The sequence below is a fragment of the Miscanthus floridulus genome, unplaced genomic scaffold, assembly GCF_019320115.1.
Source record: "Miscanthus floridulus cultivar M001 unplaced genomic scaffold, ASM1932011v1 fs_378_1_2, whole genome shotgun sequence".
Taxonomy (NCBI): domain Eukaryota; kingdom Viridiplantae; phylum Streptophyta; class Magnoliopsida; order Poales; family Poaceae; genus Miscanthus; species Miscanthus floridulus.
This window is the reverse complement of record NW_027096679.1, coordinates 1-13,161: the sequence shown is the minus strand read 5'-3', so window position 1 is coordinate 13,161 and position 13,161 is coordinate 1. Positions and strand designations below refer to the sequence as shown.

The window sequence follows — 13,161 nt, the reverse complement described above, 5'->3', positions numbered from 1 at the left end:
AAAGTTTTATAACTTTTCGGGATCTACAATTTTCATTTAGGAGGTTTTTTCATCCGAGGTCGTTTGAAAAATTCGAATTTTAAATTTGAGAGATTCAAACGTAGTTTTGCATGATAAGATGATTTCAAATCAAAAAGTTGTCAACTACATAGTTTCATAACTTTTGGAGATCTACAATTTTCATTTATGAAGTTTTTCCATCCGAGGTCTTTTGAAAAATTCAAATTTTTAAATTAAAACATCGTTTTTGCATGACAAGATGATTTCAAATCAAAATGTTGCCAACTACAAAATTTCATAACTTCTCAAGATCTACAAAGTTTATTTTGGTCATTTATTCATCCGACATAGTGGTAGTAACATTGTTCACAAATCTTATATATCTCTCTTCTACTTTCATGAAACTAATATGAGAGATGTAGATTTTATGAACAACGTTATTGTCGCTTTGTCAAATGAAGAAATGACCAAAATAAACTTTGTAGATCTTGAGAAGTTATACAACTTTGTAGTTGAAAAGTTTTTCATTTGAATTCATTTAGGGCCTCAAAAATTGCTTTGAAAAACTGATTTGTCGAGGACAAAAAAATACACTCGGCAAAATGCCTCTTTGTCGAGTGCCAGAAAAAAAGCACTCGGTAAAGACGCATTTTGCCGTGTGCCGAAAAATAGCACTCGGCAAAATACATCTTTGCCGAGTGCCAGAAAAAAAGCACTCGGCAAAGACGCATTTTGCCGTGTGCCGAAAAATAGCACTCGACAAAATACATCTTTGCCGAGTGCCAGAAAAAAGGCACTCGACAAAGACACATTTTGTCGAGTGTTTTTTTTTCCAGTGTGTATTTTATTTGGCACTCGACAAAGACCGTCTTTGCCGAGTGCCCGAAAAAAAGCACTCAGCAAAGTGACGGTTTCCGGTAGTGCTAGGGCGCACAACTAGATGAAACCAAGGGATCGGAGGAAAGTTTTGGAAGGATTTGAGGATTTCAACCTTCTGCTACTGATGATGCATTTGGGCTTGTTTTTTTCTTACTTGGATGAATCATATTGTGGTATAATATATATACAAAATATTTGTGTAACGATGGGGACCTAAAGCGACGGGGTGCTCCAGGGACCAGGGAGCAAGCAAGCAGGACAGATGTGGATTCAAAACTTGTAAGGACATTGATTTGTTTACATGCGAGAATGCATGGTCCCGAAACAAAATGTCCTTTTCATTTTGAAATGCAAGCGTTTCTGCATGCATGACCACAAGGGCCGGATGTGCCGTGGTCCTTTTTCATAGATTTATGATTTGGTTTTATACTTTTATTGAGAAAATTGCTACTTCGCCATTATCAAACGTGGGCTTCGCTCTTTTGCCATCCCGCAAATGGGATTCGCTCGTCTGCCATTTTCAAACGCGACGCACCGCCAGAATGCCCTGGACCAGTATATGTACCGTATTTTGATTTTGATTTTTTTTTCGTTATTTCCTTTCCCCTTTTACCCCTCACCCATCCCCATCAGAACCGAGATCTCCACTCCTCATCTCCACTCCTAAGAACCTTTTCCTCAGGACTCACGGTCGAGAGAGAGACGCGAGATGGAGTCGTTGACTACCACTGCCGGCGCCTTCGACGCGGCCTCCCCGACACCCCACGCCGCCCCGCGGCCAGCACACCGTGGCCGCCACGATGCTACAGGCCAGCCCGCCGCGGCCGCGTCGACGCTTTAGGCCAAGATCTCCTCCAGGCCAGCCGTCGCGGCCGCCCCATCCACGCCACAGCCAGCCCACCACGGAGCGACGCCCCAACGCTGTCCCCGACACCAGCCTGCTATGGGTGAGCCATCTTCTGGTTCGTCGTTCATCCCAACAGTTGCCCTTTCCCAGTATCTAGTTGGTCCTAGTGGGGTCCCCCTGATTCCATGCCCAAAATGCGGTGATAAAGTAGTGGAATACAAATCATGGCAGAACAAAGGCGAAGTCTTCTTCAAATGCGTAAACTACAATGAATATGTGAGTACATATTGCTATATTTGTCGTATCCAACTGAATGAACTAGTTACTTTGTCAAGGTTTGGATAAATAAGTTGTGTTATGTGTTATCATCCACGGGCGGAGAAGAAATGTCCATTCTTTGCTTGGTTGGCAGATTACAAGAAAGTAGTCGCAAAGAAGCTTAAAGAAGACTTGCAAGCTGCAGTGCCATATGAAGGTCATGGTGAAACTAAAGCATTGCCATACCAAGGTAATGGTGAATCTAAAGGCTTGGTCGAAATGAAGCTTAAAAGCATGCTGTATGAAGAAGAGAGGATGGATCTCAAGATGGACAAGCATGAAGGGAGGATGGACCTCAAGATGGACAAGCTTATTGGTCTGGTCCAATTGTTGGTGGTGCTGTGTTTAGTAATTGTTGTCATAGTTCTTCTTGGTGTGGTTGTGCTCATTACCAAGTGAAGCAAGTGTGTTGTAATGTTGTGCTGTAAGACTCCTGGTTAGTAAATGACCAGTAGATGTGTTGCAATGACATGTAAGCACTATGGAATGAAGTTGTTTTCCAATCATCTCATCTGCTGGTTTAGAGCCTGAGTATTCTGTTAGTCGTATTTCATTTCAGAGTATGTCATCTTACAGATGACCGAAATGTAATGATTTCACATAAGCTCATACAACATCCTCGTCGTGTAATGCCTGAAGCTTTGGCATTTAGCATAAATAAATGCATCTTGGAAATAGCCTTCCAGAGTTGATTTTCTATTCTGTAAGAGCAGTAGCTTTTGGCTGATGAATGCCTGCCCATTTCAAGATATGTACATGCCTTTTGGACAGTGGGCAATTACAATTTGCTCCTGTGTTAATTTGGAACAATGCATTACTTTTTGCACAATGCATTACTTTTTGCACAATGCATTACAATTTGCTCCTGGGCAATTTCAAGATATGTAAATGCCTGCCCATTTCAAGATATGGCACAATGCATTACTTTTTGCCTGATGTGATAATTTGTAACTGTTTTACAATCCAGTGACACAAAGGCAGTCAACCATGACTGGTTACTTATCAAGTATGACTGGTTACTTATCAAGTATGGAATATAATTTGGTTCTACAGATAATGAACAAGAGCTGGAACGAAAAGCACTGGATCTGTCAGATTACTAGAAATGTGAAAGGTCCAAATTCACAGAACATCATCATACTGACTAAAGTCATATGGTGTACATGATCACAGAATTTTCACAGAATTCTAACAGAGCAAGGGGTGTCATGATCACAGAATTTTCACAGAATTTTGACAGAGAAAGGGATGTCATGATCACAGAAGCATAGCTTGAATATTGACAATGTAGATAGGTTCAAATAGCCAGTTTACATGAATTTCACATCCCAAACCATAGCCAGGTAGCATTTAAGTTCTAATACAATAACATAGGTCTAATACAACAGCACAAAGCATCATTTGATTTTCAGTTTCCTGGGCTTCAATTTCTTCGCCGGGCTCCTCTTCTGGATTGTCTTGTCTGGTGAGGCAGCAATGCTTGAATCCACACCTTCTCCCAGCAAAGTTTGGAGTCGGCTGCAATAGAAGCACCAATATTGATTATAGTTGTGTATATCTGTAAAAAAAGGAGAACTAATGTGTTGCGTACCCTCTTGTCACCCTAATGGGGCTAGTCTGTATGATCTAGTCTGCTGTGAGCCTTGTGGGACTACAGACTGCATCTGTGGTTGCTGTTGCCATTTCTTGGTCATTTGGGCCAGGTGGTGCCATTTCTTGGTCATTTGGGGCAGCTGGTGGCATTTCTTCCATTGTTGGTTCAGCAGCACTGTGAACCACCTTCTTTGCTCTCTTTGTTGGCATCTTTGCATTTACATCATATTTTGTTTTATTTGGCCTTGGCTTCCTTTGCCTGCAAGTTCAATATTCAAGTGAAATATTGAAGTTAATGAGCTCAACAAATCAAGGCAGCAAGTGAATATAGGAGTTCTTGCCTTTTCTTAGTCCCATTAAGATGGCATTTGTAGCTTGTTTCACCATGGCCTAATTCTCCACATCTCTTGCACTTCCTTTTGCCTCTAATCATCCTTTTGTTGCCCTTTTGCGCCTCATTTGCAGCTAGTTTATCTGCCTCTATTGCTGCTTCCTTGGCTGCCCTTTTCCCTCTGCTATTTCCACCTTCAAGACAGCTTTTTATCCTGACTTTTCTGTATCTACCAGCTTCCTTCTTGTCAAGGGGTGCCTTAAGCCCAAAAGGCAATTCAACATTTGGCCACTGTGACCTATCAGGCAGTGGCTCTATGAGTCTCTTGTAGGCTGCCTTGAACCTGTCTACAGAGTAATACTCGTGCACAAAATCCTCCATATGCACATTAGCAGATTGCACACTTGTTATCAAAGCCAGAGCATGCTGGCAAGGCTTACCAGTATGCTGCCACTCAAGACAGGTGCACTCATGCAGATATGACTTAACAACATGTCTACTGTGAGTGTTTGAGGTGTCCCAAATTTCTGCTACAGAATATCCACCATCCACGACAGTCAAGTGCCCAAGTCCTCTTGTTCTTGCATTCAACTGATATATGACTGCTGGGAGGATCTTACCACTAAGCCTTTCTGAAATTTTCCTCCTTTTTGCCCACAAAACCATTGTCTTCTCTCTGATTTTGTCTACGAGCTCCACAACAGGAAGGTCCTTCCAGTCCTTGATCCAATTGTTAAACGACTCAGCAAGGTTATTAGTGATATAATCACATTTAATAGCAGGGTTGAAGGCAGATCTCATCCACAGCTTATAATGGTGAGCCTGCAGCCAAACCAAAACAGCAGGACTAGCTTCAACAACTGACTTGAAAAAGTACTGGTGAACTTCTTCTCTATAAGATCTGGCTGCAGGATACATCTTAGAGAATACGTCACCCCCAAACTTTTTAATAAAGTTGTTCATTAGATGTCTAAAGCACTCTCTATGTTCAGCTCTTGGAAACACATTCTTAACTGCATTTTCTAGACCTTTGCATGCATCTAACGAGATAGCTAAAACAGGAAGGTCTCCTATGGCCTTATGCAACTGAGTCATAAACCAGGTCCAGTTGTCTGTTGTTTCACCATCAATGAAGCCAAAAGCAACTGGGTACATCCAGTTGTGACCATCTATACCACAAGCTGTAGCTAAATGACCATTCCACCTACCATTAAGCGCAGTAGAGTCAACGCTAAGATATGGCCTGCATCCTTCCAAGAAACCATCTATGCAAGGTTTCAGTGCACAGAAAAATCTGTGGAAATAGAATATGCCATCTACCTCCTTAACACCAATCTCAATAACACTACCTGGAGACCTCTTCATGACCTCTGCCCTCCAATTGAATAGCATCTGAAAGCTCTCTTCCCATTTACCATACAATTCTCTCAAGGCAATTTGCCTACCCTTCCAAACAGTGTCATAATGAATTTCACACTTCTGCTCATCTTGTAAAGTTTTTTTCAGATCCTTACATCCCATAGTTGGTGTCTTCCTGAGGTGATGTATTGCCTTTGCAGCAACCCAGGCACTAGTTGGTGTCGTAGTCTTCCTCCTAGCACTTGATGAACAAATGTGTATAGGATCTAACACTGTCACCTGCAAAAATAAATAATAATTAGTGTATGCAAACAATAATAAAGGAAAATTAAATTGGCACCACTAAATGCAAGTTAGTACCATCATAGTGCACCCATCAGGCTGTCTACACCCAACAAGATGCCAACGACATCGTTCTCCATTGCATCCTTCTCCCTTGCAGTCCGCAATGTATCTAGTTGGGTCTGTTTTGACAATGTGTAGTTCAAACTCTGCACGTATAGCAAATTGTCTCACAGCCAATCTAAACTCCTTCATGTTAGGATACACTGAACCAAGATCCAAGCTGGGTCCATTTGGATCATGCACCACAATCCTCTCTCCTGGTAAATAGTCATCAACATTCAATGGCTGCCCCAGTTGTATCAAAATCCTCATCGACATCATTGGCTGCCCCAGTTGTATCAAAATCCTCATCTACATCATTGGCTGCCCCAGTTGTATCAAAATCCTCATCTACATCATTGGCTGCCCTGGTTGTATCAAAATGCTCATCTACATCATTGATTACGTCAGTAGTACAACCTTTTTGGGCTGCATCCTCGGCCCTAAACCCCAGCAATTCATACATAACCTCATCATCAACAATCTCTATTCTTCCCTCTTCATCTCGACTTTCTTCAATGCGCAATGTATCCCAGTCAACAAGAGGTGAGTGTAGCTGCTGGGCAGGGGCTTGCCAAACAACACAAGATGACTGCATCTGCTATGCAGGACCTTCCCAATCAAGAAGAGGTGCCTGTAGTTGCCGTGCAGGAGGTTCTACCACTGCTAAGCTAAGCTCAGGCTCTCCATCGAGCCTAGGACAGAAAAAATGCAGGACAGTTAGATTTACAACCACATCTACACTAATCGATGCTAGTCTATACGCTTGGAGAACTTCTACACTAAATTGGCACAGTTAGATTACCACGAGAACTTCTACAACAACAAGAATACGTACCCTTGGATGAGATCTGGCAAGTTGTCCATCCAACACTTGGAGAAGCACGACGGCGACGGTGGAGTCGTGACACTAGGCTACGTGGGCGAGTGGGGGCGGCCGGTGAGGTCACGGCGTGGGCGAGTGGGGGCGGCCGCGGTGGGCAGGACGTGGAGGCGGCGGCGGCGCCGTCGACCAGCTTGCTGCCCGTGCGCCGGCGAGACCTGGCCGCACGCCGGCAAGTCTTGGCCACATGCCGACGAGTCGGGGCGGCCTCGGTGGGCTGGCCGGGGGAGGCGGCCGCGGCGCCGTCGACCACCTCGCTGCCTGGCGGTGTCTCTCTCTCCCCCGTTCCTTCTCTCCCTCCCGGTCCTTATCGTGCGAACAGAACAAGGTTCTGATGGAGATCTCGGTTCTGATGGGGATGGGTGAGGGGTAAAAGGGGAAAGGAAATAACGAAAAAAAATCAAAATCAAAATACGGTACATATACTAGTCCAGGGCATTCTGGTGGTGCGTCGCGTTTGAAAATGGCAGACGGGTGAATCCCATTTGCGGGATGGCAAAAGAGCGAAGCCCACGTTTGATAATGGCGAAGTAGCAATTTTCTCGGTTGTGAGGCGCCAGGATGACGACCCATAGCTCCACCGCCGTCGTCGATCACGTCGACCTCGGCACGGACCTATGGATCTTTGTGATCAACACCACTAGGGTGAATCACATAAGAGAGCCTACCATCGGGGATTACGACGCTGGATCTAGACAACGGGGAAGAGGTTTGGTGGCACACGGAAACAACGATAGCTCCCGAAATCGAATGAATCCGATACTAGATGTTACTGACGACCCGAACTCTATTACTATATTACGATAGGATAAGTGGATCAAGGCCTCGAGTGTCGGCGACTCGCCGTGCTCGCCGCCGCCGTCGCCCTTAGGCATGGTTCAGGAATAATGAAAGTCAAGTTTGTCTTTCCTCGCTACCGTTACAAAAGAAGGGGCAGAGAGCCACCTCCGACATGGGCCACACAGGGCCATTCTGCACGCAAGTCTTCGTGGGCTCAATTGATCCACAGCGGTGTAGGGTCTGGACGGCGGACTAAGAGTGTGAATAGTCCTTTCTTAAATTTAATCACGCTGGCTAACCGAAATAAATATGTAATTAAAACTATCGATCTAATTAAGACTACACCTCTCTATCGAAGTTCACAAGTACCTTATAAAGATCCTAATTAGACAACAAAGGTGTCGTGCTAGCTAGAATTCACCTAAAGCAGTCACACAAACCTATGCCACTAGTATTTCAAGCAATGAGGGACCTCCTACATATGCTAATAAGCAAAAGCACAAAGCCACCTAACCTCACTAGCAATGTTCAATAATAAGGCAACCAATGCCCAATTAGAGAGCGCAAATACTTAGCTACACAAACTAAGCAATGTGACTAACAAGGTTACACATACCAAATTAGCCACGCAAGGAAACTACTTCTATGCTACACAAGCTAACAAATTACAAGAGCAGCTACACAAGCACAATGTATATGAAATGTAAATACAAGCTTGTGTAATGACACGATGATTTTTATCCCGAGGTTCACGTGATTGCCAACACGCTAGTCTTCATTGAGACAAGCTCCAAGGTTGCCGCCAGTCCTCTTGCTAGTGGTGACCCGTAAGTCACACTCCCCCACGTGGAGTGCTTACCACAAGCTCTAACACTTGACCCGGCCACACCACTTGTCGCCCTTCGTGTCTCGCTTTACTAGAGTTGCTCTTCGCGGCTCCCGCGGGGCGAGCACAATGCCTCTCACAAAGCTCTTCTCCGGAGCACCGCACAAGCTTCTTGCGGGCTTCGATGAAGACCACTACCAAGCCATCTAGGAGGTGGCAACCTCCAAGAGTAACAAGCACCACTGGCTTGCAAGACAACCACCTAGTGCCACTCGATGCAACCTCACGATGCAATCGCACTAGAATCGCTCTCTCACTCGATCGGATGAACACTATCAAGCTAGATTGAGTTAGAGGGCTCCCAAGCACTACCACATAAGCCACCAAGGCTCCAGTGTGCTCAGCTATACTAAGCTATTAGCCAAAGGCCAACCCACACTTTTATTTATAGCCCCCATAAAAATAGAGCCATTGTACCCCTTCACTGGGCACTGCTCGGGGCGACCGGACGTGCCGGTCAGATCGACCGGACGCATCCAGCCAGCGTCTGGTCAACGGATGGCTGCCACGTCATCCCTGGCTTCAAATACTGAGCGCCCAATCTTAACGGTTATGTTGTGACCGGACGCAGCACAGCGCTAAGACCGAACACACGAGCCTCAGAGTCCGGTCGTTTCCAGAGAGCTCCCCAAGCCTCTGTTTTGCGATCAGTCGCGTCCACTCCTGCACGATTGGACGTAGACCAGCCAGAGTCCGGTCTTTTCCAGAGAGCTCCCCGAGCGTCTATAGTGTGACCAGACACGTCAGGTTGGTCGCGATCAGCGTTTGAAACTGATGACACGTGGCAAGCATCAGGCGACCGGACGCTAGGGTCCTGCGTCCGATCACTTCGACTGGCGCATCCGGTCGCCCTGTGTTCAGTGCAGTGAGGAGCCCAATGGCTGTATTCATGGGGGCTTTCTATTTAAGCCCCATGGCCAGCTCAAGCTCACTCTCTTAGCCATTTGCATTGACATAGCAACCTTGTGAGCTTAGCCAAAGCCCTCCCACTCATCTCCATCATCGATTCAACATCTTTGTGAGATTGAGAGTGAATCCAAGTGCATTGCTTGAGTGTTTGCATCTAGAGGCACTTGGTGTTCGTGTTTCGCTACGAGATTTGCTTGTTACTCTTGGTGGTTGCCGCCATCTAGACGGCTTGGAGCAGTGAGGATCATCGAGCGGAGGTTGGTGATTGTCTCTGGCTCCGATCGTGGTGATTGTGAGGGGTTCTTGACCTTTCCCCGGTGGAGAGCCAAAAGGTACTCTAGTAAATTGCTCGTGGCTTGTGTGATCCTCATCTTGCATTGGTTGTGCGGCACCCTATTGAGGGTTTGGCGTGTGATGCCAATTAGAGCATGAACCTCCAAGTGAGTGTATTGCCACAACGAGGACTAGCTTGCCGGCAAGCAAGTGAACCTCGGTAAAAAATCATTGTGTCATCATTTGATTCCGAGGTGATTGGTCTTCATTAGTATTCATTCTTGTGATTGATTGGCTCATTCCTCGACCCGGCGGTATAACCATCTTACTCACTCTCTCTACATTACCGCAAACTAGTTGTCAAGCTCTTTAGTGTAGCTAGTTGTGAGAGCTTGTTAGTTTGGTTAGTGTGGCTCTTTAGTTAGCCTTTGAGAGCACACTAACTTAGTGTAGTGACATAGTTATTGTGTGGATAGAAACTACATAAACTAGAATTGTGGTAGGTGGCTTGCATTTTTAGTAGGCTAGCGCAACACTCGCTTCGCCTCATAATTGTCTAACTGATTTGTTAAGTGTTGTTGTAGAAATTTTTAATGGGCTATTCACCCCCCTCTAGCCATTAGGACCTTTCAAAGGCGTCTGTACATATGGATGAGTCTGCACCCTAGGACTCCCAACTCCGCCTCATCTCTCACGGCTTCAACACGTCGTCCCCACCCCACCCTCTACGGCACCGAGCTCCACGCCACCAGCGAGCACACTGGTGACCTTCACGTGCCGCCCACCCATCCTTTGCGACATGATGCCTGTGCTGCCCCCACCCCTCCTTCTATATGCCGCCGCCCAGCTCCACGTTGCTGGCGAGCTCCGCGCCGCCGCCGAGCACATCGGTGGCCTCCACGCGTCGACGAGCCTCCAATGTCGAAGCAGCAAGGAGATGTTTGCGTTGAAAGCACATGTTGCAACTATATGTTTCAGATGTTTTCAGAGGTATGTTGCAAATGTTCCGTATCGGTGTTGCAAAAGTAGAACGGGATGTTGCACATGTTGAAATGGCTATCCACATATGTTTCAAGTGTATGTTCCAAATGTTTCATCTGTATCAGACGTATGTTGCAATTCATCTGGATGTTGTAAAAGTAGATCTGGATGTTGCATATACATGCATGTTTCAAGTGTTTCAGGTGTTTCATACGTCTATTGCAAGTGTTTCATCTGGATGTTGCACAGGTTTGCAATGGTTTTCAAGTGTTTTTGGAAGTGTTTCAGACTCATGTTCCAAGTGTTTTATCTGTCTTCTCTTGTATGTTGCAACTATTGCATCTGAATGTTTTAAAAGTAGATCGGGTATTGCCCATGGGATACGCATGGAAGCGGCTAGCAGTGCAGGTGATGTCTGGGGGCAGCACGGGCCCGCTGCTGTGACGCTTGCTCACAAGCCCGACGCGCTAGGGTGCTCGCTCGCTGAGCGGGTACCTTCTGATGCTAGCGCCCCGGATCGGACGTCTGGGCATTTGCAAGTCCGATTTTAAAAGTTTAGACATTTTCTATATCTATAGTTTACAAAACTTAGCAAATTTTTATATAACTAAAAAAACACAAAACCACTCCAAACCACGATAGGGAGATAATTTAAACGATTTCGAGAGTTTAGGTAAGATATTGGGTTTTAAAAGAATCATTTTAAAAAAAATCGTTTGTAGGACGGCAATCTTGTTCGTTGATTCTTCACCCAACACTACCGGAACCAGGAGCTTTGCTGAGTGCCAGCGGCACTCGGCAAACGCCACTCGGCATAGGTTTTAACGGCAAAGAGTTGTTTGCCGAGTGTCAATCGTCGAGCACTCGGTAAAGACTTCGCCGAGTGCCAAAAAAACACTCGGCAAACATTTTTTTGACAAAAATAAAAAAAGCACCCTGCTCCGCCGGCCACCACCACCGCCCATGCCGCTGCCACCGCCACGCCACGACCGCCGGCACACCATGGCCGCCACCACGCCACCGGGGAAGGAGGGCACGCCGGATCCGCGTCGCCACGCCGCCGGGGAAGGAGGGAAGGAGGGCGCGCCGGATCCGCGCCACCACGCCGCCGGGGAAGGAGGGAAGGGGGGCGCGCCGGATCTGCGCCGCCACGCCGCCGGGGAAGGAGGGAAGGGGGTGCCGGATCCACGCCGTCGGGAAGGAGGGGGCGCAAGTTCCTCGCCGCCATGCCACCGAGGAAGGAGGGAAGGGGGCGCACCGGATCCGGGAAGGGGGCACTGGATCCAGGGAAGAGGGCAGCCGGGAGAGGAGGGGAGGGAGGCGGCGCCGGCTGGAGGAGAGGGGGCGCTGGGGGCCGGGAGGAGAGGGGAAGAGGGCAGCCGGGAGAAGAAGTGGTGAGAGGAGGGGAGGGAGGCGGCACTTGGGGGGAGGGTTATGTAGATATTTTTTGTTTGCCGAGTGTCCTAGATCAGGGCACTCGGCAAAGTTTTTTTTTCATTTTTTTTGTTCTCCTTTTTTTTGCCGAGTGTTCTAGATCTGAGCACTCAGCAAAAAAAATTTTATTTTTTTTCTTCTCCTTCTTTTCTAGAAAAAAGATTTTATTTTTTTGTCGAGTGTTTTTTTTAACACTCGGCAAACCCCATCTTTGCCGAGTGTTTTTTTTGACACTCGGCAAACCCCCTATTTGCCGAGTATTTTTGACGCAACACTCGGCAAAGAACTTATTCGCTGAGTATCCGAGAAAATACACTCAACAAACATAAAAACACACGGCAAATTTGAGGATTCCGGCGTTGCAACGTGCCACAACCGGGTGCGTGCAGTGCAGCACGCGTTGGTTTATAAAGTGGGGGGAAAGCAACACGCATTGGGCGTTCTCTGTCGTCTCCGTTTCTCCTTGCTTCCGCGGTGCGGCTCCCAGTTCCCATTCCCACTCAACCATGCAGCAGCCGTCGTCACCCTCGTGTACAGTGGCCGAAGGAGGAGCAGGAGGAGGCGGTGAGGACCCGATTGACGGCATCGTGTTCCCTTCGGAGTTGCTACGGTGGCTGCTCGACGACGACGGCGGGTGCTTGTACCGCGCGACGATGGGCGCGGAGGCGGAGGCTTCTTCTCGCTTCCGCGCTGCTGCTCCCAGTCCCCATTCATCCATGCAGCAGCCGTCGTCGCCCTCGCGCACAGTGGCCGGAGGAGCAACAGGAGGAAGCGGTGAGGAACCATTTGACGACATCGTGATCCCCCCGGAGTACCTACGGTGGCTGCTCGACGACGACGACGGGTTCTTGTACCGCGCGACGACGGCCGCGGAGGCGGAGGCCTCTGCTCGCTTGCGCGCTGCTGCAGCCACCAGTTCCCACTCACCCATGCAGCGGCAGCCGTCGTCGCCCTCGTGCACAGCGGCCGGTGGAGGAGCAGGAGGCGGTGAGGAGGACCCCTTTGACGCAGGGGCGAATCTACGTGGAGTCGCCGGGGTCGCGTGACCCCGATGGTTTTGTACGAAACCATTATACGTGTATTTTTTTCACCAGCTATGACCCCGGTAAAAAAATACGATGACCCCGGCGAGCCGTTCGGTGTTTGGACTTTGGAGGTTGGAGCGGTTAGCTTTCCGCCCGGCTGGCTCTCGGCGAGTGGGTGGACGGCATGATGATTTGCGCTCTCGTGGGCTCGTGGCTGCCGTAAAGCCTGCTTGACTTCGCTTCAAGCAGTAGCCAGGAGTCTGCCCAACACAGCCCAAG

At 47.6% G+C, this 13,161-nt stretch overlaps 1 protein-coding gene and 1 pseudogene across 1 annotated transcript; one reads left to right on the top strand and one right to left on the bottom strand.

The window, feature by feature from the left end:
• Positions 1-3,441: 3,441 nt before the first annotated feature.
• LOC136531603 (uncharacterized) lies at positions 3,442-6,309 on the bottom strand (annotated as a pseudogene).
• Positions 6,310-11,386: 5,077 nt separating this feature from the next.
• On the top strand, positions 11,387-11,821 carry LOC136531602 (anther-specific protein SF18-like). The gene has a single exon (XM_066524258.1). The coding sequence runs from the start codon at positions 11,387-11,389 to the stop codon at positions 11,819-11,821; it is 435 nt and encodes a 144-aa protein (XP_066380355.1).
• Positions 11,822-13,161: the final 1,340 nt, after the last annotated feature.

Coding starts and splice junctions, on each gene's coding strand:
- LOC136531602 (XM_066524258.1), top strand. CDS start 11,387: ATGCCGCTGCCACCGCCACGCCACGACCGCCGGCACACCATGGCCGCC.